Genomic DNA, 27,073 nt, shown 5'->3' on the forward strand with positions numbered 1-27,073 from the left:
CGAGCCGTGAGCACGCTCGCTCCCAATCACGGGAGGAGGAGGAGGTGGAGGAGGAGGGCTGCCTTGAGGAAGTACAAGAATGAAGTTGTGGAGCTGAGAGTCCCCTGCGTCGTGCCCCGAGAGCCGAGCAGAGCTCCCAGGCAGCCGCCCGGCCCGTCGCAGCCCGGTCCAGCCCGAGCCATGGGGCCGGAGCCGCAGTGAACACCATGGAGCTGGCGGCCTGGTGCCGCTGGGGGCTCCTCCTCGCCCTCCTGCCCTCCGGAGCCACGGGCACCCAAGGTAGGTCTGGTGTGGGGAGGGCACGAAGCAGCGACGCGACCCTGCAGCCCGGGGCCCCCGCCGAAGGTCCCCGGGCTGGCGGGGGCAGAGGGGGGGCCACACGAACTTCCCGGTCCGAAGTTTCGGACGGTGTCGGCGCTCCCGAGCAGCCGGCCTCGCCGGGGAGGGGGCAAAGGAAGGTGGGGCAGGGGGGCGATGACGCCCAAGCCGCTCTAGATGTCCCAGGCAAGAGACTGGCGCTTTCCAGACTCGGCGACGGCAATGGGAACTTGTCAAAAAAGTTCTCTGAAATTGTTCGGAAAGTTTGCCATCAAAGGGTGTACTGCATGATGTGTGTGTGTGTGTGTGTGTGTGTGTGTGTGTGTGTGTGTGTGTGTGTTCCCCTTTCTTGAGCCCCTTCAAGCTTTCTCAAAGACTTTCCAGTTGGCAGCCTCCGCCTCCAGACTGGACTGAGCTGGATTCCTCGGGGGTCCCTTCTGTTGCCCCTCCCCCTGTCCCATCTCCCCACCCCCCCTCCCCCCGCAGCCGATTGGGTTTAGTTCCTCCAGCTTCAGGCAGGATCGCGGTGTGGAGGGGGGGTGGTGGGGAAAGTAACCTGTCCGGCCAGAGCCGGGCTGGAGAGGGTGGCCGGTCGGACTGCCGAGTTGCCTCATGCTGGAGTCTGGGGTGGGGGGAGGGGGAGACGTTTGTTTTGAGCAAGTTTCTTCAGGGCCAGCCCGGGGACTGTGTGCTTTGTGACTTCTGGAGAGCACGGGCCACGGAGGGGCGGTGGTAGGTTTCCTGGTCTGGGGCATAGAGTGGGAGATTTCCCAGCGGGGGATTCCTGGGCAGTCCTGCGGGGTGGGTGGGGGGCGGGAAGGAAAGGTAAAGACAGAGGGCCAGATGTGGGTTTGCAGAGGGCTGGGTTGTCCTGCCTTTTCCTTCATGCTGTGTGTGGGGAGGCACGGTGGTGGGGGTAGTGCCGGTTCTGTCCCATTGGCCCATCTAGGCACTAACAATTAAAGCCACCGTGTGCTGAAGATATACTTTGGGCTAGGCATGGTGCGCGGTGGTTTGCATGCACGCCCTCTAAATCCTCAGACCAACCCCACAAGAGAAATCCTACTAGTATTCCCATTTCCAGGTAAACACCTGGGCTTAAAGAGGTTACATCGCATCAAAGAAGTAGTGGGTCCAAGATGGGACCCCCCAGATGGTGTGACCCCCAGCCACACATTCGAAATCACTGTATTAATCCACCTTGAACAATGGGCGACACTGCTGCCGGCATCACTGTGCTGTAGGGAAGACAAAATGGGAGTGTTCTGGGGAGTAGTGGGTGGTCTCCATCGGTCAGGGAGTCTGGAGAAGGGGTGGGGGTCATCCCGTCTGTGTGTTGCCCGAGGGCCTCTCTGTCAGAGCGTTGCAGTATTCTCTGAGGGGCGTCTATGCTAGGGTGTTCCTGTGTTGTGTGGTCTGTGTTTGCATGTCTGGGCTTTGTGTTGCCAAACAGCAGTCTCCCTGCTGGCTTAGGGACTTGACTGAACTCTGCCCTCTCAAGGAACTCCCTCAAGGTGCTGGGTCAGATCTGCTGTAAACAGTGGGAGGTGGCCCCACGCCTTCTCTCTGACAAAGGAGGTTCCACTTTCCTGGGAGCCCATACGTCTCCCTGTTTCCCAGGCGGGCGTCTGTCTGCAGCCCTGACCTTCTGCTGCGATGGGTGAGGCCAGGCTGCGCTGTCAGGCCGAGCTGCTGCCCCCCTCAGCTGGGCCTGTAAGTTGAGCAGGTGGGGGTGGCCGGGGTTGCTGCGGTGCTGGGATACGGAGGGGTCAGTTCTCTCAGCGATGACTGGGGCCTCCTCAGGCCTATCTCACCCCTCGATCTGCACTGCTGGGTGCAAAGACAGATGTTGGGTGTGTCGGGCAGAGAATGGTTGCAATGGCAGGGCACCGCCCGGCTGCCTCTAGCACCCCCATTATATCCCAGGGCTGAGGGCTAGGGCAGGAATTTGGGGGAAAGGGAGACAGGGAGGACCCAGAGGGTCAGGATTTTGCTAGGATCCATTCTTAGAGGTCAAACTTTTGTCAAGTGTAGCAAACACATCCTTATCTTGCAGAGGTCCTATTTTAATTCCCAAGCGATTCTAACACCCTCCTTCCTTTTTACCTTACTTGAGGAAAGTAACTTCATTCTAATACTCAAGGGGGAAAAAAGCAACAAATGAAACGATAGGATGAAGTGTGAAAAGGGAAAATACATCTCATTCCAAATACAAAGTCATCTTTCATTTTCTCTTGGTTTGGAATTACCCACACTCCAGCTATATGAACTTCCCTTGCCTGAACTTTTGAAAAACTTTTTTTATTTACTTTATTTTTTAAATTTACATCTAAGTTAGCATATGGTGCAACAATGATTTCAGGAGTAGATTCCTTAATGCTCTTACCCATTTAGCCCATCTCCCCTCCCACACCTTGCCTGAACTTTTGAAAAATGTCCAGTGTGCTTCCTGTGTGCCAGGTTCTTTTCCATCGACGGTTTCATTTCATCTCTGCAACAATCCAAGGAAGTGGGTACACACAGTTCAAAGAAGTGAAGTGATTTATCCAAGGCTTCCTAGTGACCCAAATATGTCTAGTAGACCCAATAATAATGTCTAATGAGGAGGCATTAAGAGTTGGTCAAAGTCATATCCTATTCAACAGGAATGGGGTGAGCAAAGCCTCAGGGGCAGCCAGGTGGCCAGACTGGGGTAGAGGTGCTACTCTGTTATTCAGGTAAGTGAGTTCCCTTATCTAGCCTATAGAAAGTGGAGTGAGCTGGGGCCCACTGAGGTCCTCTCCCTCCCTGTCCAGCCCAAGCCTGCCTTCCTCTTGGGCCCTCCAAGCATGGCAAGGGACTGAGGGCAGGGACAGGGTGGAAGTCAGGGGGCCCTGCAGGGCTGGAATGAGGGAGACAGCTGGAATGGAAGAAGAGGAACCAGTATGGAGGAACCAACAGTGGGGGGCTAGAGTAAGGCCCCAGTAGTTGTGCCTGCCCCTGGGAGCTGAAATGATCTGGAAAGAGATTCCCCCTCTCTGCCTCTGCCTGTGGGAAGCCCTTATGGGGTGACATCTCCATCTCTTGCTAAGCTACCTTTCCTTCTCACCCTTGGGAAGAGAGCCCATGTAGGGCGACGGGTGTGTGCTCTCTAGGAGTGGGAGAATTATTATAGCCAATGTTTGTGTTGCCTCAGTTCTATTTACAAAGCCTTTTCATGTTTACAGGCTGCTTTTTTGATTCATTATCTCATTTAACTCTCATTTAACTTCTCTGCAGAAAGTAAGAGTTGTTAGTGTTTTATTATCCCATCCTCACAGCCAAGTTCAGGTCACTAAATAGTCATTGAGCGCCTACGAAGTCACAGGCACTGCTGGGCATAGAGATGAATCTGATATGGCCTCTGCCCCCAGAGGTCCTTTGACTTGCTCAAGGTCACACATGAGCAGGCCAGCTAGGGTTCTGGTTTAATGATCCTGAGCCCAGGCCCTGGTCTGATATGGGACCTGATACACCAGGTATGTATGGTGGGTGGGTTCTGGGCATCACTAGAATGGGCTCTTAACCTGTAGGTCTGGGGGAGTTGAGTTTTGGGGATGCAGGTAGTGTTCATGGAAACCAAAGGAAGTATCTCTTGCTGGTGAGCAAGAGAAGCAGCTGGGGCTGAAGTGTGGCAGGGAGGGCAGAACCTTCTGGAGAGCACCCCCCAGAGCTGGGACCAAACCCTGACCACTGAAGTCCAGCCAGAGGGATATGAAGGACTCTGAATAGCCTTTCAGCAGAGGGATGAACACCAGGACCTCAACTACTACCTTGTGGTTTGCAAGTTCTTGATTGGATTTCATCCATCCATCCATCCATCCATCCATCCATCCAGCAAACTCTTATCTGGTGTTGGGCTGGTCCTGCCTCATAGTGACTTTGCGTCAGAGAGCTGGAGAGGTTGGGGCTTCTGAGGGTCAGGTGTCCTGAAGACACAGAGCTCTCCTGTGTAGAACAGGACTTCTCACACCCTACCCCCTGAAAATCAAGGGGGCTGAGTGGATATGGGGACTGTGGTGAGGACTGGGGAGAAGGAGTCTGGTGAGCAGATGGGGGAGGGGGTGGGAGGTGCTGAGCTCCATGGTGAAGGGGACAGAGGTGGAAGTAGGGGAGGTGTCAAGAGGCCCTTCTTGGCTTCATGTCAGCTTGGTGGGGAAATTTGCCCGCAAGCCTCCAGCTCTCTGGGAGAGTAAGTCTCAGTACCTGACTTCACCACCCGCTGCAAACGCTTAAAGAATCTTAGACTCAAATCAGCCACAAACTCACTAGTGGGGTGGGGCTACCACTCTTTTTGGCCCTCAGCTCAGCCCAGCCCCCCTGCCCTGCCCAGAGTCTGTGATGTTTGTCAGTGGTATCAGTAGAGTTGGTATGTATTTCCCTTTGCACCTGATGTGGGGTGAATTTGTATATGTCCAGTTAAGAACGTAGGATCTAAAGTCAGACAGACTCAAGTTCAAATCCTGCCTCTATCGCTCATAAGCTTTATTAAGATCTTGGGAGATGAACCCCTGTCGGCCTCAGCTTTCTTCTTTGCAAGAGAGAAGTTGCTGTCCCAGCCTCGGGAGGACATAATGAGGCTCCACCCAGAGTGCCTGACAGTACACAGTAGGTGCTCAGCTAACGTGGCTGCCCTTGGTGTTCCCATTGTTGTTGTTTTCCTATTGCCTGGCTGCCACAGCTGGTGTCCTTTAGAGGCGGCAGAGGGCCACAGCGGGTGGAGACAGCCTCTGCTCCAGCTCTGCTTGTCCCTGTCCCGGGTTTGGGCCAGAGCTTTGGGGTCTGGGCCTAAAGACAGCTGTGCCTACAAAGCAGCTGAGGCTGCTGAGGCCGCAGGAGGTCCTGGCAGCGGGCGTTATTTTGGGCCTGGCCTGCCACCCCCAGCTCCTGTTTCTCTTGGGAGTCTGGGGGGAGGGACCCTTGAGTTCTATTTCTGGGCCCTCCCCTTCCTCCTTCTTTGCTTCCTTCCCTATCTGTCCAAAGGGGTGGGAACAGAGACCACTCTGGCTTTTACTGGGAGGCTGTCAGCTCATGGCCATTGGCCTCAGCATGAACCCGAGGCACTGGCCCTACCAGCCTTTCCCCAGCTTTCTGGAGGCAGGGGATCTCTCTTATCCCCCAGGATTTGACTTCAGGCTCCAAGTTGCTGGGAGAGCAGGAATCCTGGTGTCAGACCTTGAAGTCAGCCACTGCTGTCCCCCTGAATCTGCACACAGTCCGTGGGAGGTGCAGTGGCAACCAACAGGAAATCCAAGCAGCTCAGGCACCTGTGGGCCTGTGTATCTGGGGGTGCCCTCCACCCACCTCCCCCCGGCGCACCCTCCTGGGCAAGACGCGCCAGGTGATTCATCTCCTCACCAGAGCAGAAAAACGGGTTCAACTGGGCACTTTAATCTCCCCCCTACTGGCAGGCATGGTGCCAGCTGTTGTCCAGAGCACCCCCTCACCAGGAGTAGTTTACCCCTTCTGTATCCCTGGGCTTTGTAGGTACTTCCGGTCTCAGGGACACGCTGCTGGGGTCCAGGTGGGCCGGGGAGGCAATTCATCTTGATGCCCCTTGGCTGAGGGTTGGCCCTGGGAAGAAGGTACACAGGGCTGACGTAGTGCCCTTGTGGCAGGAGTTTCGTGGCATAGATTCTGCCAGCTGGTTCTGGAGTCTTGCCCTGAGGAGGTGGCAAGGGTGAAGTGCCAGCATAGGAGCCGTCAGAGTAGGGCATCGCTCTGGCCCAAGATCTGCAGCCTGGGTCCGGATGCCCGTTGTTGGGGTCTGATGCTCCTTTTTTTTTCTGCCTGGGGGAATTCCAGAGGACCCTGCACTGACCAGGCCCCTAGTGGTCCCCATGCCCCAGCTATGACTCTAGCTGACCCTCCTTCCTTCCTTTCTGGGTGGCATTGTGGGGGTGGACATCCCTTGCCAAGAGGCTGGCATGTGGGTGGTATTGGAATGGGGTGGGGAGAATGCCCTGAGTTTGTTTGCTTGGGATAGGGGCAGGGGGTATCCAGAAGCTTCATGATTCATCATGGCCTCTCTTGGGGGATTTTTACCCCTTGGCCCCGAGTGGTGCCTTGGGGACAAAGGGAGGCTTTCTTTGCCAGCCACCACCCCGGATCAGGCGGGCAAACTCCCCAGGGCTGGCACAATGGGGGCCCCTCTGGATACTCAGGATGGGCCGAGTCAGAAGGAGCGTTTCCTCTGATTTCCCTCCTCTTCCCAAACTTGCACTTTCTTTGGCCGTTGTGCCTTCTGCAGGTGCGAGGGACGTGGGAAGCGGGGTCCTTCACTTGTGCTTTCTCGCCGTCCGAGATGGCATGACTCTGCGGAGTGAGTGTGGAGGAGGTGCCAGGCTGGAGAAGCTGACGGGGCAGCGGCCTCTGACCCATCTCCTCTCTCCCCCCAGTGTGCACCGGCACAGACATGAAGCTGCGGCTCCCAGCCAGTCCCGAGACCCACCTGGACATGCTCCGCCACCTCTACCAGGGCTGTCAAGTGGTACAGGGCAACCTGGAGCTCACCTACCTGCATGCCAATGCCAGCCTCTCCTTCCTGCAGGTGAGGCCCATGGGGGACCCAGCCAGGTCCTGCCTCCAGCTGAGCTGAGCCCTATGCTTATAAATGGGTGGTAGAAGAAGGTGCCCTATAGTTCTTCTCTTGTTGCGGCTCCTCAACTGGGAAGTCCTTTCTGATGCCTGCGCCCTATCTGTTCTACTGCAAGACCAGTTGACTCCCTCTCAGTCATGTGGCTGGCCCGGGACATCCCTGGGTAGAATGCACGTGTGCCTCTGCTAAATTTTTGGCTCCCTTGCCAGCAATCGCCTCCCCCTGTCCATCTGCCCCGGCCGCTGTCCCTGTCCTGCCTGGCGTGGTGAAAGGGCTGCTGGGAGGTTGTGGGTTCTAGGTCCAGTTCTACCGACAAGCCATGTGAATATGGTCTCGGCCCCTGGCTTCTCTGTCTGTGTTTTGGAAGCAGGGAGCATGCTTTGACTCCCCTCTGGGAAAACCAAATGGAAAATGTATGTGAAAGGGTCACGAGCAGAGGAGAGAGTGGGAACCAGCCTGCTGGGTTGTGTCCCCAGTGCCCTGGAGTGGGGCCACGTGTGTGAGGCTTGGTCAAATCACAGACGTCATGTCATCTAGGTGTTTCCTTTTATGGATGAGGGAACTGAGATGCAGAGAGGGTGTGGCGCTTGCTCATAGTTCACACAGTGCTCCCCCCACCATTTATCTGTCTTGATCATACACGACTCTGGTTTGGGGAGGTGGGGAGTGGCCTTGATCTCTACTTTATGCATGACAGAGCTGGACTTCTCAGCGGATGGGGGCTTTGCACTTGGTGACTTAGAGGAGGCCTGGGGGGGGGGGGAATGGTCGTGTTCCAGGGCCTGGGCCTGCTTCAGCCCCACCTGGTCCTGTTCTCTCCCAGGATATCCAGGAGGTGCAAGGCTATGTGCTCATTGCCCACAACCAAGTGAAACAGGTCCCACTGCAGAGGCTACGAATCGTGCGAGGCACCCAGCTCTTTGAGGACAACTACGCCCTGGCCGTGCTGGACAACGGAGACCCACTGGACAGTGGCACCCCTGCTACAGGGGCTGCCCTAGGAGGGCTGCAGGAGCTGCAGCTCCGAAGCCTCACAGGTGATCATCATTATCATTGAAACCTTCTCCTTGTTATCAGGAGCTGATCAGGGCCACTGCTATGCGTGGGAAACTTTGTGTGAATTAGAACTGGCATCCCTTCTGGATGGATGCAGGTGGGGCTTGGGAAGGTGCCTTTGTGAAGATGAGAAGATCTCCCTTCTTCCCAGGAAGTCACAGCTTGCACGAGCCTGCACAGTTTGATAATTAGGATACAGGCTGGGGTTAGTCCACTTCTTGGCTGAGTACACATGTGCAGTGAACAACCTGCATAACTGTATGTGGCAGCCTTGGAGCTGACAGTGTCCCAGAGTCTGTGACCAGTCACTTGGCATACACGATCCCATTTTGGTTGTGCTGTAATCTTGCAAGGAAAGCATCAGTGCTATTCTCATTTTACAGATGAGAAAACAGGTTTACAGAGGATAAATGACTTGCTCAAGGTTACATAGCTATGACATAGCTAGTTAGTGGTGAGGCTGGTTTTCAGACTCCAGAGTCTTTTTTAACCAGTAAGCAGTGTGCACAGAGTATAGAGGTGGGAGGACAGGAGAGAGTGGCACGGACATCTGGACCCTGTCGTGGACAACTCACTCCTCCCTGGATTTCAGGTTGTTCATGTGTGTGGGGCAGGGTGGGGGGGGGTGGGGTTCTGGTACGGCTAGAAGATGCTGAAGGTGTCTTCTCTAATCCCTGGGGAAACGGGTGTGTTTAAGAGGCCTGCTCCCCTCTAAAGAGGTCAGGAGAGTCCCATGGGAGGGCAGAAAGTGACAGGAAAGGAAAGTGCTGATTATTGCCTGCCCCACAGAGATCCTGAAGGGAGGGGTCCTCATTCAGCGGAACCCGCAGCTCTGCCACCAGGACACGATTCTGTGGAAGGACATCTTCCACAAGAACAACCAGCTGGCCCTCATGCTGATAGACACCAACCGCTCTCGGGCCTGTAAGCCATGCTTCTCCCTGCCTGTAGCTTCCTCTCTTTCTCAGGCAACCCAGCGATCCCCAAACTCCCCGCTCACTCACACCCCCTCCACTCCCCACCCCTGTACTAACACTACCCATTCCCTCTTTCTGTCCCATTTCCCTCCTGCCATTTCTCTGTGTCTCTTCATCTCCGTGGTCCTCTGTCCTGCCTCCCTCTGCTTCTAGATCGTGCCTCTGTTTTCTGAGTCTTCTTTTCCTGCCGACTCTCCCTCACTGCATTCTGCCTCCTGGTCTCTGTCTATTTCTCTCCCCAGGCCAACCCTGTTCTCCAGCTTGTAAAGACTCCCACTGCTGGGGAGCAAGTTCCGGGGACTGTCAGAGCTGTGAGTGCTAGGAGGCCCAGAATCCCGGGGCGGGGGGCAGGGGGCCGGGCTGGGTGTCTTCCCAGGGGGTGGGGCAGGAAGTCATCACAGAAAGTGATGCTGGTGAGGGTCTGGTGCCTGGGCTACTGCCCAGCCCTCATCCTGCCCTTTGTCTCACAGTGACTCGAACTGTCTGTGCTGGTGGCTGTGCCCGCTGCAAGGGCCCGCAGCCCACCGACTGCTGCCACGAGCAGTGTGCTGCTGGCTGCACGGGCCCCAAGCATTCTGACTGCCTGGTATGTGCCCACGGGACCCCGGGGTGCAAGGGGAGGGGCACCCTGCCTGCTCCTGCCCTGTTGCCCGTTGCACGCCAGGGAAAAACAGCCCAGTGACCACCAGCTGCCTGTCTCCACCCCCGCCACCCCCACCCCCCACCCCCCGCCTCCAGGCCTGCCTCCACTTCAACCACAGTGGCATCTGTGAGCTGCACTGCCCAGCCCTGGTCACCTACAACACGGACACCTTCGAATCCATGCCCAACCCTGAGGGCCGTTATACCTTCGGTGCCAGCTGTGTGACTGCCTGTCCCTGTGAGTGCCAGGGACAAATGTCGTTTTAGTAATTTTGCTGGGAGGGGTGTTGGTTTAAGTAAATGGGAGCGTATGGTGAGTATCGTCTGACCCTCGCTCTGGCGAGCTGGTCACGGCACTTCGTGTCGAGCTGCCGCGGTCTTTCAACAGCTAAGAGCGGGTGGAGCAGAGTAGGAGCTAAGAGCCCAGGCTCAGGAGCCAGGCTGCCTGGGTTCGAAACCGGGCTCTACCATTTTCTAGTCATGTGACCTGCTTCCTGTACCTGTTTTCTCATTTGAGGATGGGGGCAACATAGCCCCAACCTCATAAGGTGGTTATAAGATTTGGATGAGTTAATATTTGTAAAGCTCTTTGGGGCGCCTGGGTGACTCAGTCGGTTAAGCGTCCGACTCTTGATTTTGGCTCAGGTCATGATCCCACAGCTGATGAGTTCGAACCCTGAGTCGAGCTCTGTGCTGACAGCATGAATCCTACTTGGGATTCTCTCTCACTCCCTCTCTCTCTGCCCCTCTCCTGCTCGAGCTCTCTCTCCCAAAAATTAATAAATAAGCCTTAAAAAAATATATTGGTAGGGGCGCCTGGGTGGCGCAGTCGGTTAAGCGTCCGACTTCAGCCAGGTCACGATCTCGCGGTCCGTGAGTTCGAGCCCCGCGTCAGGCTCTGGGCTGATGGCTCGGAGCCTGGAGCCTGTTTCCGATTCTGTGTCTCCCTCTCTCTCTGCCCCTCCCCCGTTCATGCTCTGTCTCTCTCTGTCCCAAAAATAAATAAACGTTGAAAAAAAAAATTTAAAAAAAAATATATTGGTAAAGCTCTTAGAATAGTGCCTGGCACATACTAAGCACTCCTAAATGCTAATTTTTATTGTATAGTCTAGATTGATCAGAGTTTTATTTAACAGTTCCTGTATTTATCGATGTGCATTGGGGACTGACCTCAGACCTGGGGCCCTCTTTCTTCGTGTCATGAGAGGCAGGAGTGGGCTCTCAGCTCCTGGTTGTATCCTCCCCGTGGTGGGTTAGAGTACAAAATGTAGAGCCAGACTTTTTGTGTCCAGTCCTGGCTCCTCCACTTGATAGCACATGACCTTGAGTAATTTACATAAAACTACGATGATTCCCTCTTGGCAAAATGGGAATCTAACAGTGCCCGTCACGTAGGGTTGTGAGGAGTACATGACTGTTGAGTGTGCAGACACGCAGTAAGGGGATTTCACTATTGGTTGATATTCTTACTGCACTATGTGGGCATGGTGGGGCGTGAAGGGCCAGGGCAGATGGACACACAGTCCCCATCTCCTCAGACAACTACCTGTCTACGGACGTGGGATCCTGCACCCTGGTCTGTCCCCTGAACAACCAAGAGGTGACAGCTGAGGATGGAACACAGCGGTGTGAGAAATGCAGCAAGCCCTGTGCCCGAGGTAACTGCTGGCCACCCCCGGAGCCAGGCTACAGTTCCTGCCCCTCTGCACACCCAGCTTGGCCCACAGTCCCATTCTTCTTCAGACCCTCCTGGGACCCAGTCCTTTTCTTCCAATGTCTCTGTCCTGGCCCTCCCTGGATCAGTCTGACACGTTCCCCTGTATTTCCTGTCTGTGCAAGGGGGCACGTGGCCCCAGGGGGGGACTGTGGACAGGACCCCCGAGTTTGAGTTCCTGGTGCTCCATGTGGGGGCCGAGACGGCCCCTTCACCACCTGCCCCTCCCCACAGTGTGCTACGGCCTAGGCATGGAGCACCTGCGGGAGGCGAGGGCAGTCACCAGTGCCAACATCCAAGAATTTGTCGGCTGCAAGAAGATCTTTGGGAGCCTGGCGTTTCTGCCAGAGAGCTTTGAGGGGTAAGGATACGCAGACTTAAGGGTGGGCACAGCGGCCTGAGCAGCATCAGGGCAGTCAATGAATCCTGAGGACCCAGAAGTGGCAGTATCTCTGGGGGATGGTGGGAGACAGAGGTGGGAGGCCAGAAATGCAAAAGAGGCAGGAAGGGCAGGGGGACCAGAGGGTGTGGGGACGTGGTGGGGGGGTTGTTTGCATAAATGACATGCTATCCACAAATATGCACTTGTGTGGAGGCCAAGCCATCCAGAGAAAGCAAAATTCTCCTTGAGTTTGCAGTGGCTTTATTCATAATAGCCCCCAGCTGGAGATAATGCAAATGTATACCAATAGGTGATTGAATAAATGGTGCCTTATCTATACAATGGAATTCTCTGCAATAAAAAGAAACAAACTACTTAGTGATCTCTACAACAACATTGATGAGCCTCAAAAACATGTTCAGGGGCACCTGTGTGGCTCAGGTGGTTAAGTGTCCGACTCTTGATCTCAGCTAAGGTCTTGATCTCAGGGTTCGAGCCCCAATGTTGGGCTTCACTTCACGCTGGGCGTGGAACCTATTTAAAAAAACAAAAACAAAACCCATTATGGTCAGCAAAATAAGTCAAACAAGAGAGAGTCCACACTGTGCTATTCTCTTTACGTGAACCTCTAGAATAGGCAAAACCACTCTGTGGTGGTAGAAATCAGAACAGTGGTTGCCCCAGGATGGGTGGACCAAGAGGGAACACAACAGAAGTTTCTGGGGGCAATGACAATGTTCTGTGTATCAGTTGGGGTAGTGGATACATGAGTGAATGCATTTGTCAAAACTCCTCAAACTGTACATCAGAACTCTGTGCATTTTATTGGATGTGAATTATACTTCAATAAAAATATGTATTTAAAAAGAGGACGTTCCTTTCAACACTTCCTGCAACTCTATTCCCCTTTCCAGAGGAATCCACTGCTAATAGTTTGTGTGGGTTCTCCTAGACCATTTGTACATACTTAGACACACACAGAGAAACATAGTTTTAGTAATTTTATTGAGAAGGTTGACTTAAAATGGGAGCTTATCATGAATATTGTCTGCCCCTCGCCCTAGAGAGCTGGTCAAGGCACTTCGTGTCAAGCTGCCTTGGTCTTTCAACAGCTAAGAGCAGGTGGAGCAGAGTAGGAGCTAAGAGCTCAGGCTCAGGAGCCAGGCTGCCTGGGTTCGAAACCGGGCTCTACCATTTTCTAGTCATGTGACCTGCTTACTGTACCTTAATTTTCTCATCTGTAAAATAGGGGCAAAAATAGCCCCAACCTCATAAGGTGGTTATAATGTTTGAATGAGTTAATATTCATATGCTCATAAAACAGTGCCTGGCCGATACTAAGTGCTCTTTTTTTTTTTTTTTTTTTTTAAGTGCTGCCAAATGTTAGTTTTCATCTATAGTCAGGATAGACAGGGATTATATTTAACAACTCCTCTATTTACTGATGGGTCTTTTGGTCGTTTTTAATTTTGTTCTTACAAACAGTTCTGCCCTGTACATGTCTCTGGGAACAGGAGCCAATGTCTCTCTAGGCCACATTCCTAGAAGTAGGATTTCTAGATCAAAGGATATAAATACTGTTTTGACAGACCCTGCCAAACTAGGGCTTGGGCTTTGAAACTCAGGATGAAAACAGCCGGGCTTGATGGGCAAAGGGTTTAAATGAAGTCATTAATGGAGGGCGGTGGGGGAGGGTGGCCGGGTCAGCTCTGGGGGTCATGCCCACCTACTTCCTGGCCCTGCTGACTCCTCTCCTAATCCTTCTAGGGACCCAGCCTCCAACACTGCCCCCCTGCAGCCTGAGCAGCTCAGAGTGTTTGAGGCTCTGGAGGAGATTACAGGTGGGCTTTGCTTCTCTGCATCCTGCTCTGATGGGGTCGGGGGTCCTCTTCCTGTCCCCACACCCCTAGCCTCACCCTGTGCCCGCAGGTTACCTGTACATCTCAGCGTGGCCAGACAGCTTGCCTAACCTCAGTGTCTTCCAGAACCTCAGAGTGATCCGGGGCCGAGTTCTGCATGAGTGAGCACCGGGGAGGGGGGGGGGGGGGGGTGCCTGAGGAGCTTCCCAGGGAGCCTGTTGAGAAGCTCTGGGCATGGTGGGCTCTCCTGTTCCCCAGGGACTCCAGCAGTAACATTTCCATGGGAGTTTTCGGAGTGTGCTGGGGACAGGAGGAGGTGAGGGCAGCTCTTGCCGACAGCCAAACACTCTTCCCACAGCGGTGCTTACTCGCTGACCCTTCAAGGGCTGGGCATCAGCTGGCTGGGGCTGCGCTCGCTGCGGGAGCTGGGCAGTGGGCTGGCCCTCATCCACCGCAACTCCCGCCTCTGCTTCGTACACACGGTGCCCTGGGACCAGCTCTTCCGGAACCCCCACCAGGCCCTGCTCCACAGCGCCAACCGGCCAGAGGACGAGTGCGGTAAGACAGGGAGCCCAGCGCCACACGCTCCCCGTCTGCCGGCACACAGGAGTGCCTGTGGGCCCCTAGCAGCAGCAATCTTGGACTTGTGCAGACTGCCCATCCCTGGTGCACCATTCTTGACACGGCTGTGGCTGGCTTGACTTCTTGGCATGGCTTCCGGCTGGGCCTGGCCACACTGCCTTGGCATCTGTGCCTTCCTTTTCCTCTCTGTCCCTGGAACCTCAGCTCTTTCTTTCCCCGCATTGCCCGGTACCTATTCCCACCCCGTCCAGCCCACAGCCTCCTCCCCTGGTTCATGTGGACCTGGAACCTTCCTTGAGTGTCCCCTCTAACCCCCTTCCTCTTCACTGCAGCGGGTGAGGGCCTGGCCTGCTACCCGCTGTGTGCTCACGGGCACTGCTGGGGTCCGGGACCCACCCAGTGTGTCAACTGCAGCCAGTTCCTTCGGGGCCAGGAGTGCGTGGAGGAGTGCCGAGTACTGCAGGGGTACGCGGGGCAGGGCAGGAGGGGCGGCCGGAGTGGGGCACGGGGGCTCCTTCCAGACCCCCTCCTCAGCCATCCCTTCTGTCAGGCTTCCCCGGGAGTATGTGAAGGATAGGTTCTGTCTGCCATGCCACCCGGAGTGTCAGCCCCAGAATGGCTCAGTGACCTGCTTGGGCTCGGTGAGTTGCTGGTGGGCTTGATCGAGGTGGGTGGAGGGAAGCAAGGGCAGGGGCAGGGTGGGGTGGCCGGGCACCTGGCCATGTCCAGTAGAATGTCCCAGGAGAGGGCTCGGAGCTCAGCCCTGGATGGCAGGAGGGTGTTAGGAGGCTGGCATGCTGGGGACTGCAAGTTGTGTAGTGGACCCTGTGACCCTTCAGACTATGCAAAGGTCCCGGGGAGGCCTGTGTCCTTGGCTGTGGCTGTGCCAAGGCGGTTAGACCTATGGGCTGAAGCATCAGACTCTCTGGATTCGGATCCAGGCCCTGCTTCCATCCTTGGTTCGCTCATTTATAAAGTGAATATTGTACATTGGAATGTGGTAAGAATGAACTTAAAATAGCATTTGGCACCGTGCCCAAGCGATTTGCTGTGTGTTAGTTAACTATTGTTACTTGCTGTTATATCTTAAGTAATACACTCCCCTGCTAGACTTCTAGTTCTTCATCTGAAGCCTCCTGCCTGAGGATTGAGCTTTGAGCAGGGGAGGGGGGAGCTGGGTGAAGAGCAGGGGTGGCAGACACGGCTGGTCTGGGCTGTTCCAGGAGCAAGGCGAAAGTGCTGTGGAGTGGCCATGGGAAGCACGAAGGGGACACAAGGGCATGTCCTGCTGCCCTGGAGGTGTTGGTGCTAGCCCCCTTCCAATCCTTCTTCCCTTCCCAGGAAGCTGACCAGTGTGTGGCCTGTGCCCACTACAAGGACCCTCCTTTCTGTGTGGCTCGCTGCCCCAGTGGGGTGAAACCTGACCTCTCCTTCATGCCCATCTGGAAGTTCGCAGATGAGGAGGGCACGTGCCAGCCATGCCCCATCAACTGCACCCACTCGTGAGTCTGGGGGCCTTCTCTACAGAAAGGAGGGCTTTGTCCCAGGAGACTCTCTGGGGCTCTTATTGTAAAAGGGGGATAACTCTGCCTTTGCTTACACTGCTTAGTTTTTGTTTTGTTTTTTTTTTAATTATTAGTCCTTAGAGGCACCTGGGTGACTCCATCAGTTAAGCATTAAGACTCAATCTCCACTCAGGTTGTGATCCCAGGGTTGTGGGATCAAGCCCTGCATTGGGCTCCATGCTGAGCATAGAGCCTGCTTGGGATTCTCTCTCTTTTCCTCTGCTCCTCTCCCCTACCCGCATGCTCTCTAAATTACAAAAAAAAATTAAATGAAAACATGAAATATAAATGAACGTCATTAACAGTTCTATCCCCACTGTTAATAATTTGTAATATTTTTCCTCCAGGTCTTACCTGTGTACATGCTAACATATAATTATTATTATAACACATGAAATATGTATTTATATATATATATAATTATTCTTAGTTGTTTTTATCTGTGCACATTCTAACATATATTATTATAACATATAAACTATAGTTAATATATATTATTGTTCTCCAACTGTTTTTATGTGTGCACATTCTAACATATATTTCCTTATACTAAAATGGGATCACAGGCCATACATATTGTTTGCAAATTGCCTTTTTCTCACTTAACAGAACCTTGCAATGTTTTTCCATCTCCTGACATGGTGATATACCCTATTTTATTTTTTTTTTTTCATTCAGTTTTCTTTATTTACACATGAGACACATGGATACATCCTTATGATAAACACTTTCAGCAACAAAAAGTATAAACATTGCAAAGCAAATGTGCCCTTTCATTCCAGTCCCCTAGGGAAAACCATCAGATTCAGTCTGCTACGTGCAGCCTTCCAGGCTTTTCTCTACACATCTGCATAAACACATATTACATTTATATTAGATTGAATCCTGTAAGATTGCTGTTTTTGTAGGTCAAAAATGGCCAAGAAATAGCAATTTCATATAGTTCATCTCATACATAGTCAGGTTTGGTTTTCGTGTATATGCATTTTTTTAAAAATTTTTTTTAACGTTTATTATTGAGAGACAGAGAGACAGAGCATGAGCAGGGGAGGGGCAGAGAGAGAGAGGGAGACACAGAATCTGAAGCAGGCTCCAGGCTCCGAGCTGTCAGCACAGAGCCCGACGCGAGGCTCAAACTCACAAACTGCAAGATCATGACCTGAGCTGAAGTCAGACGCTCAACTGACTGAGCCACCCAGGCACCCCACGTGTATATGCATTTTTTAATGCAAATGGGACTGTGTTCTACATATTGTTCTGAACTTTGCTTCTCCCCCAACCCCTGACTTTATGTATCTTGGAGGTCCTTTCTCGTGAATGCACATGGATCTGCCTCCTCTTTTTTTTTATTAAAAAAATTTTTTTTAGTGTTTATTTTTTTTTATATATATTTTTTTCAACGTTTATTTATTTTTGGGACAGAGAGAGACAGAGCATGAACGGGGGAGGGTCAGAGAGAGAGGGAGACACAGAATCGGAAACAGGCTCCAGGCTCCAAGCCATCAGCCCAGAGCCTGGCGCGGGGCTCGAACTCACGGACCGCGAGATCGTGACCTGGCTGAAGTCGGACGCTTAACCGACTGCGCCACCCAGGCGCCCCAAGTGTTTATTTTTGAGAGAGAGAAAGAGAGGGAGAGAGAATATCTGAAGTGGACTCTGCACTGACAGGAGAGAGCCTGACATGGAGCTCGAACTCACAAACCATGAGATCATAATCTGAGCCAAAGTCAGTCCCTTAGCCAACTGAGCCACCCAGGCTCCCCATACCTCCTCTTTTTTTTAACTACTCAATCTGCAGCCCGGATATAGTATTATTTAACCATGTCCTTGTTTGAGGGATAGTGATTTTTTTTTCTTTTGTTTCTCCCCTTTTTCTCTCTTTTTCTTTTCCCTTTCTCTCTCCCTTTCTTTTTCTCTTTCTTTCTTTCTTTCCTGTTTATTGCACTTGAGCCCCATGTACAAGTTAGCATCTTATACATGCCCCCTGGCATACAGGTGTTGGCATTTTCTTGTTTAAAAAAAATTTTTTTTAATGTTTATTTTTGAGATAGAGAGAGACAAAGCATGAACAGGGGAGGGGCAGAAAGAGAGGGAGACACAGAATCTGAAACAGGCTCCAGGCTCTGAGCCGTCAGCACAGAGCCCGACGCAGGGCTCGAACTCACGGACCGTGAGCCGAAGTTGGACGCTTAACCGACTGAGCCACCCAGGTGCCCCCAGGTGTTGGCATTTTCACAGTATATCCTGTGAGGTGGAGCTGCCGGGTCACGGACATTATCTAATAGGTATTGCCAAACTGTCCTCTGCAGAAGTTGGGCCAGTTTACTGCCCTGGCATTCTTTTACAGAGGAACGTAGCTGTGTTTTTGGACTTGATGCTTCTTTGGGTGCTCCCCAATTCCTACCTACCATAGACAGGTAGAGGGGAGCAGGAAATTCAAGTTCAAGGCCAGAGAAGGAATCCCCTTGTGGGGTGGTAGGAAGAGTATTGGTGACTTTGAGCCCAGTTTCTGTCTTTGTCAAATGGGGATAATAACCTAGCCACACCCACCTTAGGGTGGTTGTGAGGCTGGAGTGAGACCAGGAGGTGTTTCCCAGCTTGGTTGATGGGCCTCTCTCTCCTGCAGCTGTGCGGACCTGGACGAGAAGGGCTGCCCCGCCGAGCAGAGAGCCAGGTCAGCCTGATCCCTGGGACACACCCTATGCTGCTCTTCAATCCCCTATCAGCCCCTGGGTGGTCACTGCTGCAGGAAAGGGGCATCTCCTGACATGACACATGTCCCTTTCTAGCCCAGTCTTCCCCTGTTGATTCACCTTTCAATTTGCTTCAGCAAGTGGAAGGAGGACCTCCTCAGGATGCTTAGAGAGTGGGGAACAGGAAAAGATGGCAAAGACCCCCCAGTACCTCCTCACCCTCGAGTAGCTAGATACCTCATAAGGGGCATAGGCAACATTCAACTCACTGGGACAGAAGGCAGATTGAGAAGAGAGTGCAGATGCCCTGGAGGAAAAGATGAAGTCTTAATGGGGTGGCAGGAGGCTTCAAGGAGGAGGTGGCATTTGAGCCAGGCCTTGAAACAGATGCAGGTAGCCCATGTGCATTAGGGAGAAGCAACCAGGTGGCATTGTGGGGGAAGGGTCAGGAAAACCTAGGATGTGTGTGTTTGAAGGTTCTGGCATGGTGGGCCATTAAGTGAGCCCAGAGAAGGGAGTAAGGGGTGAAGTCTAGGTCACGTTAGGGCATAGGCCCACCCTCACTACCGGGCCACAGGGTTGGACTTGATTTCTGGGCAGTGGGCAAAGTCTTTCTTTGGGAAAGACTCTGCGGACAAAACCAGACTGGAGTATCTAAGCAATCATTTGTCCATGAAGCAAGCATTCACGAGAGGTCTGTGATGTGCCAGGCTTTAGCCAAGCAAGGGAGGAGGGCAAGGATGGTAATGATGTAGGGTCAACACCCGAGAGCTGCATCTATCCTAGGATGAGCTGAGTCTTAAACGATGATCCCATGGAGAAATGGTGGTCCAGACAGAGGTAATAGAATGTGCAAAGGCTGGGAGGTGTGGAAAATCATGACCTATGGGTGAAAAATTTGGCTGGAACATCAGAATCACTGGATGCACATTCCTGGGGCCCCACCCCATACCACAATCAGAGTTGCTAGGAGTGGGGCTCTAGGCTCATGCACATTAACCAGCTCCCTGGTGATTTTTGTCAGGAAGTTTGAGAATCCTGGGCTACAGCCATGGGCAGTCACATAGACAATTTGGAGATGGGGGTAAAAAGGGCTCTGAATGTCCAGCAAGGAGGCTGGACTCTCCTGGAGGTAGTAGGGAGCCAAGGGAGATTTCTGAGTAGGAAAGAGAGGATGGGAGTCCGTGGGTCACCCTTCTGACTTCCCTTTCCAAAGGCCAGTTACCTGCATGCCCTTCCCTGGGGCTCCTTCATCTTTTCATGCCCCAGCCTGGTCCCCAGTCCCTAACCCTGGCTCCCGCCCCCAGCCCTGTGACGTCCATCATTGCTGCTGTGGTGGGCATTCTGCTGGTCGTGGTTGTGGGGCTGGTCCTTGGCATCCTAATCAAGCGAAGGCGGCAGAAGATCCGGAAGTACACGATGCGGAGGCTGCTGCAGGAGACGGAGGTGAGGCAGTCTCAGGGCCTCCCTGTTGGCTTGGGGTCTACAGCCCAGCCTCCTTCACTGACGCCCCACCCCCCTCGCCCCAGCTGGTGGAGCCCCTGACGCCTAGTGGAGCCATGCCCAACCAGGCTCAGATGCGAATCCTGAAAGAAACAGAGCTGAGGAAGGTGAAGGTGCTTGGATCCGGAGCTTTTGGCACTGTCTACAAGGTCAGGGGTGGGGCCAAAATTCCTGGGTGGGCGGTCCCAGAGGATGCAGCGGGTGTGGCCAAGGGTTCTGTGGGGAAGACAGCCAAGAGCTGGGGTGGTGATGTTTGGTTGGGCAGTTTGGTGGGAGGCTGGAACAAGGGGAAGGGGAGTTGAGAGCTGGGCTACATAGTGAGGCTGATGATATAGCAGGTTTGGCCCCAGAGTGGGGAGGGTATTTGAAGGCGACTGTAGGTGGGATCTGGGGTTCCCTTTTCCTGCTCACATCCTCCTCTCTCTGCCCAGGGCATCTGGATCCCTGATGGGGAAAATGTGAAAATCCCAGTGGCCATCAAAGTGTTGAGGGAAAATACATCTCCCAAAGCCAACAAAGAAATCTTGGACGTAAGCCCCTCCGCTCTCCCTAGCCAGGAGTACAGGAGGGACCTCCTAGCTGTATGTCTGGGCTCTGGGCTCTCTCTTCACTGAGGTTCGGGAGGCACTCTGTGATTCCCCAAGCCTTGACTCTTAACCTCCCGTGGGCCATGGTTCTGGTTTGTGCAGGATGGGGATGGATTGGGTGAAGGTCTCCCATCACGCCTCGACCCTCAAGAGGGGTATGTGGTGGTGGCAGGTTTGTGGTCTCCCACACCTTCTCAGGGTGCACTCTTGCCCCCCAGGAAGCGTATGTGATGGCTGGCGTGGGCTCCCCATATGTGTCTCGCCTTCTGGGCATCTGTCTGACATCCACCGTGCAGTTGGTGACACAGCTTATGCCTTATGGCTGCCTCTTAGACCATGTCCGAGAACACCGTGGGCGCCTAGGCTCCCAGGACCTGCTGAACTGGTGTGTGCAGATTGCCAAGGTATGCACTTAGGGGGCCTGAGCTCTGCAGGTGTCCTTGGGGGCAAGCCTCTGACTTCACACAGGGCTGGGATTGGGGAGGTTTCCTGGGAGAATATGGCCAGAGCGGAGTCCATATGGATACATCTGATCCCAGGGGATGAGCTACTTGGAGGATGTTCGGCTCGTGCACAGGGACCTGGCTGCCCGGAACGTGCTGGTCAAGAGTCCCAACCACGTCAAGATTACAGATTTTGGGCTGGCTCGGCTGCTGGACATTGATGAGACAGAGTACCATGCCGATGGGGGCAAGGTTAGAGGAGGAAGCGGAGGGAGGCAAGGTGGAGTGGGTCTGGACCCTGGGAGAATTCTACGAACAGCCACCACACCTAGTTTGAGGACTTCTTTGCTCTCCCAGGTGCCCATCAAGTGGATGGCGCTGGAGTCCATTCTCCGCCGGCGGTTCACCCATCAGAGTGACGTGTGGAGCTACGGTGTGTTGGCAGGGAAGGTTGGGAGGAGGGGTGGACAAGGAACCATGGGCCTGGGGGGCCATGTTGGTGGAAGGAGGAGAGCAGGGATAGAAGAATTAATGGAGACACCTTAGCATGAATGTGGGAGGGAAGGAAGGGGCTGCCGGGGTCTGTGTACTTCCCTGGGACTAAGGAAAGACTGGCTATCTCCTGCCCCTTGGCATCGCACCCCTCCCTTCTTCCCATGGTGCCAGGCTCTTGGGCAGAGCCTCTGGGACTCAGTGCACTAAAGCTCCCTCTTGTCCCCTCACCTCTTAACCCTGTCTTTGCCCCAGGTGTGACTGTATGGGAACTGATGACTTTTGGGGCCAAACCTTATGATGGGATCCCAGCCCGGGAGATTCCTGACCTGCTGGAGAAGGGGGAACGGCTGCCCCAGCCCCCCATCTGCACCATTGATGTCTACATGATCATGGTCAAATGTGTGTGGCTGAGTTATGCCAGCTACTTGGAGGAGGGATGGAAAGTGCTGGGGGCGGGGGTAAAGGGGGGCCTATAAGGGGCATGGGAGGAGGCCAAGAGCAGGTTGTATGTGGGCCCAGGGTTCCAAGTATGGTTGAAGGAGCCTCAGAAGGGTCTCGCTTCCCTTTTACAGTACCAGGCCAGAGGAGCTCTAGAAGACCAACTAGGAAGAGACTTATATGCAAAATAAAAAGGGAAAACTAGTAGAGATTCTCAAAGGGTCTAACTCAGGATCTGAGTCTGATACCTCTTTTCTACCACCCGAGGACTTTGGACTCTAGTCACTGGGGTTGTCTAGACCAGACTGGAGAGGGGGTGGGGCCCGCGCACAGGCTGCAGCCAGAACTGAGATGCTGAGCTCCCTCCCGCCCCCAGGTTGGATGATAGACTCTGAATGCCGGCCACGTTTCCGGGAGTTGGTGGCCGAATTCTCCCGGATGGCCAGGGACCCCCAGCGCTTTGTGGTCATCCAGGTACTGGGCCTTTCTACCCCATCCCTGCCTATGTCTAAGAGCACTCTCCCACAGAGGGTGGGAAGGGAGAGGATCCCAGGCTTCCAAGCCCAGCTCCTGCCTCATTCCTCATACCTTTTGTCCGCCCTGAGCCTTTCTCGGAAGGCTGTGCACTGGGCTGGGGAGAGGCTGTCACCGTCTCCTTCCTTCCCAGAATGAGGACTTGGGCCCAGCCAGTCCCTTGGACAGCACTTTCTACCGTTCACTGCTGGAGGATGAGGACATGGGAGACCTGGTGGACGCTGAGGAGTACCTGGTACCCCAGCAGGGTTTCTTCTGCCCAGACCCTGCCCCAAGCGCTGGGGGCACAGCCCACCGCAGACACCGCAGCTCATCCACCAGGGTCAGTGCCCTCGGTCACACTGTGGTGGGTGGGTGTAGTTACCTCCTCCGTGTCCTTTTCTTCTATGTCCCCTCCCACCCCAACAGTCACCTCTCATGGAGACCTCATTATCCCTGACGACTCCTACTGCCTTCCAAGCCTTGACCCCTTCCTCTTCATGGTGACTATGTCAAATCCCAATGGTGTCCCAATTTATCCCCTGTGACCCTATCACCTCCCATGGAGTCTCTATCCCAGATCCATGAATGACCCCATTGTAACTTTCTCTCATCTCCAGAGTGGCGGTGGTGAGCTGACACTGGGGCTGGAGCCCTCCGAGGAAGAGCCTCCCAAGTCTCCACTGGCACCCTCAGAAGGGGCTGGCTCTGATGTGTTTGATGGCGACTTGGGAATGGGGGCAGCCAAGGGGCTGCAGAGCCTTTCCCCACAGGACCCCAGCCCTCTACAGCGGTACAGTGAGGATCCTACCGTACCCCTACCCCCTGAGACTGATGGCTACGTTGCCCCCCTGACCTGCAGTCCCCAGCCTGGTATGGAATCCAGGCCCAAGATGAGAGATTGGGAGGGGAGGCGGGAGCTTGGGGTGCCCAGCCCAGGGCCCACTGTGGGGACACTGGTAGTAGCTGGGACAAATGGGTTTCTTCCTCTAATGAGCCCCCTCCTCGCCCTTTCAGAATACGTGAACCAGCCAGAGGTTTGGCCAAAGCCCCCATCGCCCTTAGAAGGCCCTCTGCCTCCTTCTCGACCTGCCGGTGCCACTCTGGAAAGGCCCAAGACTCTGTCCCCCAAGACTCTTTCCCCCGGCAAGAATGGGGTTGTCAAAGACGTTTTTGCCTTTGGGGGTGCTGTGGAGAACCCCGAGTACTTGGCACCCCGGGGCAGGGCTGCCCCTCAGCCTCACCCTCCTCCAGCCTTCAGCCCAGCCTTTGACAACCTCTATTACTGGGACCAGGACACATCTGAGCGGGGCTCTCCACCCAGCACCTTTGAAGGGACCCCTACAGCAGAGAACCCCGAATACCTGGGCCTGGATGTGCCAGTGTGAGCCAAAAGGCCAAATCTGCCGAGACCCTGCTGAACCCTCAGGGAGTGAGGAAAGCCTGACTTCTGGCCTTCATTGCGATGAAGCAGGGAATCCTGCCACGCTAGACACCTTCCTTCCTCCTCCAGTTCCCAGGTGGCCAAGAGGGGCCCAGCCTGGTTGGAAGAGGGGGCAGCACTGGGGAGCCTTGACTGACTGGAGCCCTGCCCCAGACAACTCTAGGGTCCCGTGGATGCCACAGCCAGTCTCCTCACCCGAGGGAACAGCCCAGCTTGGCTGTCCTGTTCCAGACCTTTGACACAGAAGGACTTAGGAAAGCTGGGCCTGGAAGAGGAGGAGGCTCCAGGGAGTGTCTAGGAATAAGAGCAACCCATTCAGAGACTGTCTCTGAGACCTAGCTCTGCGCCCAGGAACAAGGGAGCAGCAATGCCACCCAGATCCAGTCCTTGTACAGACCCAGTCCTTATGCTTTTTTTGTTTTGTTTTTGCCTATTTTTTTTTTTTTTAATGAAATAAGGACTCGGGGAGAGCGGGTATTGTGGAGAGGGGTGGGTCCCTGGAGTTGGGGGAAGGATGTCCTTTCTCCACACCCACTTTCTCCATTTGCAAATATATTTTGGAAAATAGCTGGGCACCAGCCTATGTCTGGGGTGGCTCTGTGCCCACCCTAAGCTCACCTCCTTACACTCAAGTCATCTTTTCCTGGAGGGAGTGGCTAGAAATCTCGAGAAAGCTTGAATGAGGAGGCTCTTTTCCAGGTTCAAGAGCCCTTTGACAACCAGATCATTCTTGCTGAGAAAAAATGAATTCCTAAGGCCACCCACCAGAATGGGGTTATTCCCTATGGATAGGGGCAGTGGGGGGAGGGACAGAGGCAGGAGGAGGCAGTACCTACTGTGTGACTCATTTTCCTTGCCTCGGCTATGAGAGAGGAAATGAAATAGAAGTAGCTATCCAGAAAGCCCACCCACCCAGCATAGCCACTCTGGTGGTATAAAGGCTGGGCTAGCCTCTGCTACTATCCCCCACATCCGCTGAACAAAAACACACTAGTTGGGCACAGGTATTTGTAGTGCCACTTTATTGCCAATAGCTGACATTGCCCAGGGCTAGTGGAAAATAAGTTATAACTGTGGTGGCATTTGACCAGTATGGCTAAGCTGGAGGCGGGGAGCAGACTTTTCTTGGGCACTGATCCTAGAAAGGGGGTAGAAGGTGGCTATAGAAAGGTCCACGGAGAGGGTCTCTCTCCCACCCCTAAGACCACAACAGCTTCTATTCCCTCCTGGTACCCAAAGGGACAAAGTGGAGGCCAGAGTCTCCTAGCTTACCAGGAGCTAAGTGAGGGCAGTGGGTAGCCCTCAGCAGGACCAAAGGGGAGACCAAGGCGTGGGTCTCAGAACAGAGCAGGAACCCGGAATCACGTGTAGTTACAGGATAACACAGGGAGGACGGCTGTTGGTGATCTTTTCTAGGGGTTCTCCGTTACTGGCTCTTCGGATGGCCTCAATGAGCTAGAGAGAGGGCAGACACGTGGAATGGGATGATGCACTGCAGGGGCAGGGTGAACAGAGAGGCCTCCCAACATTGTAAATACTCACATCTTTTTCGTAAGGAAAGCCCCCATTCTCCAGCTTGGAGAACACCAGCTGTCCATTGATTTCAATCTCAAAGGCCCCTGGTATAAAATAAATCAATGAATGAACTGTATGCTGAGAACAGACAAGTCTGGAGAGACTCTCCACACTTCTTAGACTTCACACAGGCTCCTTCATGTCCCCACCAGCCCCACTAGAGACTCTTGTTATTTAAGCCATTTCCTAGCCCTGACTCAAGCCAAAGGAACCTGAGGGAGGCATCACCTGTGTGTCCTTCCTTTGAACTCAGGCTTCATAACTCAATGAAAGAATCCCTCCCCTCCAACCCCACACTTCTGCAGTCTCCCCCGTTTTTCCCTACAGGCTTCATCTGTAACCCCCTCACCTTTGGGAGGGGACTCGAATTGGTTGGACATTTGCCAGACACTGTTGGACACTATATAAAACAGGCAATTCCAGAACTAAATGTGGTAGAGTTGAGATTTAGAACACTGACTCAGCAGGTGTTCTGTGGGCCTCACCTGTGCCTCCAAGGCGCGACTCGATTTCAATGCCAGGATACTGCTCCTTCACGGCACTCGCCAGCTCCAGGTAGGTCGCTTCAAATCCGCAGGGTTCACTAGGGACAAGACGCTTGGGGTCCGCTTGGGTTCTCGGGGGAGGGGCCTCCCGTGGACCCACCCCCGTCCGGCCCGGACACCCCACAGGCTGGAGACGCTCACCAGTACTCCACTACGATGCGGACCCCACTACCCGGTTCAATCTCCCCGGGAGGGGGCGCTTCACACGTCGGCCCCGGCTCCCCGCTCATTGCTCCCGACTCCGCTCCAGCCGCTGCTTCCGGGTGTGACGCGACGCCGCGGGCACGTGACGGGGCGGGGCCGCTGGGCGGGGCGGGCCGCGCGCTACGTCCGGGCGCCTCCTGCAGGCCGCAGTTACTGCTGCGTTTTGACCGTATCCTCGGTTTGAGGACTCTGGGCTGGGTGGACCCGTCCAGACCACCTTTTCAGAGCTCTAGGCTTCCTTGCCCCGCACCTCGTATCTGCTGGACGTCACCGTCTTATATAACCTACTGAATATCTGTAAAGCGCTTCCCAGGTTACAAAAGGAAGCGAAAGTGATGGGGCAAGCGGACTCGGCCTGGGGTTGGCGGATGGTGTGGAATAGTTGCCATTTCTTGCAAACATGCTGATGACTTTTTAAACCACCTCATGGTTAAGCACTCAAGTACTTCTGATTCTTAAGCTCCAAAACTGTAAGCAAAAGCGGGGCAGTGACGGCCTCTCCCCTGCATTTGGGACCCTTAGGCTTCGGGGTTCCCACTCCTCAAGCTCCATGCTCCCATCACTCCTGTCCTGTTCCTGCACCTCCCCTATCTCATCCTGCTCTCACTACAGGGCCGGCATCATTCCCATTTTCCAACTCCAAATATGGAGGCTGTCTCGCTGCCTTTTTCCTCCCCGGAGTCCCACCGTAGTATCCTAACAGGTTACCTACATCAGCATCTCTTCAAACCATGCATTTTAAAAACAGATTCAGTGGTTTATAGAATTGTGCCACCACCACTGCAATCCAGTTACAGAACCTTTCCATCAACCTAGAAAGGTCACTCCTGCGTGTATGCAGTCAGTCCCGCTCCTGGCTCCAGCCCTAGGCATCCATTGATCTGCTTTCTGTCTATAAACTTGCCTTTTCTGGACATTTAAT

The 27,073-nt window shown here is 54.0% G+C and overlaps 2 protein-coding genes across 4 annotated transcripts; one reads left to right on the forward strand and one right to left on the reverse strand.

Moving 5' to 3' along the window:
• Positions 1-24,402, forward strand: ERBB2 (erb-b2 receptor tyrosine kinase 2). Of its 2 annotated transcripts, none has more exons than XM_030295853.2 (27): positions 1-279; positions 6,735-6,886; positions 7,758-7,971; positions 8,780-8,914; positions 9,210-9,278; positions 9,438-9,553; positions 9,706-9,847; positions 11,148-11,267; positions 11,558-11,684; positions 13,473-13,546; positions 13,635-13,725; positions 13,923-14,122; positions 14,479-14,611; positions 14,697-14,787; positions 15,488-15,648; positions 18,338-18,385; positions 19,712-19,850; positions 19,934-20,056; positions 20,339-20,437; positions 20,713-20,898; positions 21,034-21,189; positions 21,295-21,370; positions 21,685-21,831; positions 22,247-22,344; positions 22,538-22,726; positions 23,004-23,256; positions 23,401-24,402. In XM_030295853.2, the coding sequence occupies exons 1-27, from the start codon at positions 207-209 to the stop codon at positions 23,769-23,771; spliced, it is 3,783 nt and encodes a 1,260-aa protein (XP_030151713.1). In that variant the 5' UTR covers positions 1-206; the 3' UTR covers positions 23,772-24,402. The 2 variants fall into 2 exon arrangements, with proteins under 2 accessions (XP_030151713.1, XP_030151714.1); XM_030295854.1 differs by lacking the exon at positions 1-279 and adding an exon at positions 1,028-1,050 and having other exon boundaries at positions 23,401-23,982.
• On the reverse strand, positions 24,251-26,218 carry MIEN1 (migration and invasion enhancer 1). 2 transcript variants are annotated; one of them, XR_003964705.1, is made up of 5 exons: positions 26,089-26,218; positions 25,888-25,985; positions 25,370-25,446; positions 25,100-25,282; positions 24,251-24,965 (listed from the first exon to the last, which is right to left on the reverse strand). XR_003964705.1 is itself a non-coding variant. In XM_030295855.1 (4 exons), exons 1-4 carry the CDS (start codon positions 26,175-26,177, stop codon positions 25,199-25,201), a joined length of 348 nt encoding a protein of 115 aa, XP_030151715.1. In that variant the 5' UTR covers positions 26,178-26,218; the 3' UTR covers positions 24,251-25,198. The 2 variants fall into 2 exon arrangements, 1 of the variants encoding a protein (XP_030151715.1); XM_030295855.1 differs by having other exon boundaries at positions 24,251-25,282.
• Between the last annotated feature and the right edge of the window lie 855 nt (positions 26,219-27,073).

Source organism: Lynx canadensis, chromosome E1, assembly GCF_007474595.2.
Source record: "Lynx canadensis isolate LIC74 chromosome E1, mLynCan4.pri.v2, whole genome shotgun sequence".
Classification (NCBI taxonomy): domain Eukaryota; kingdom Metazoa; phylum Chordata; class Mammalia; order Carnivora; family Felidae; genus Lynx; species Lynx canadensis.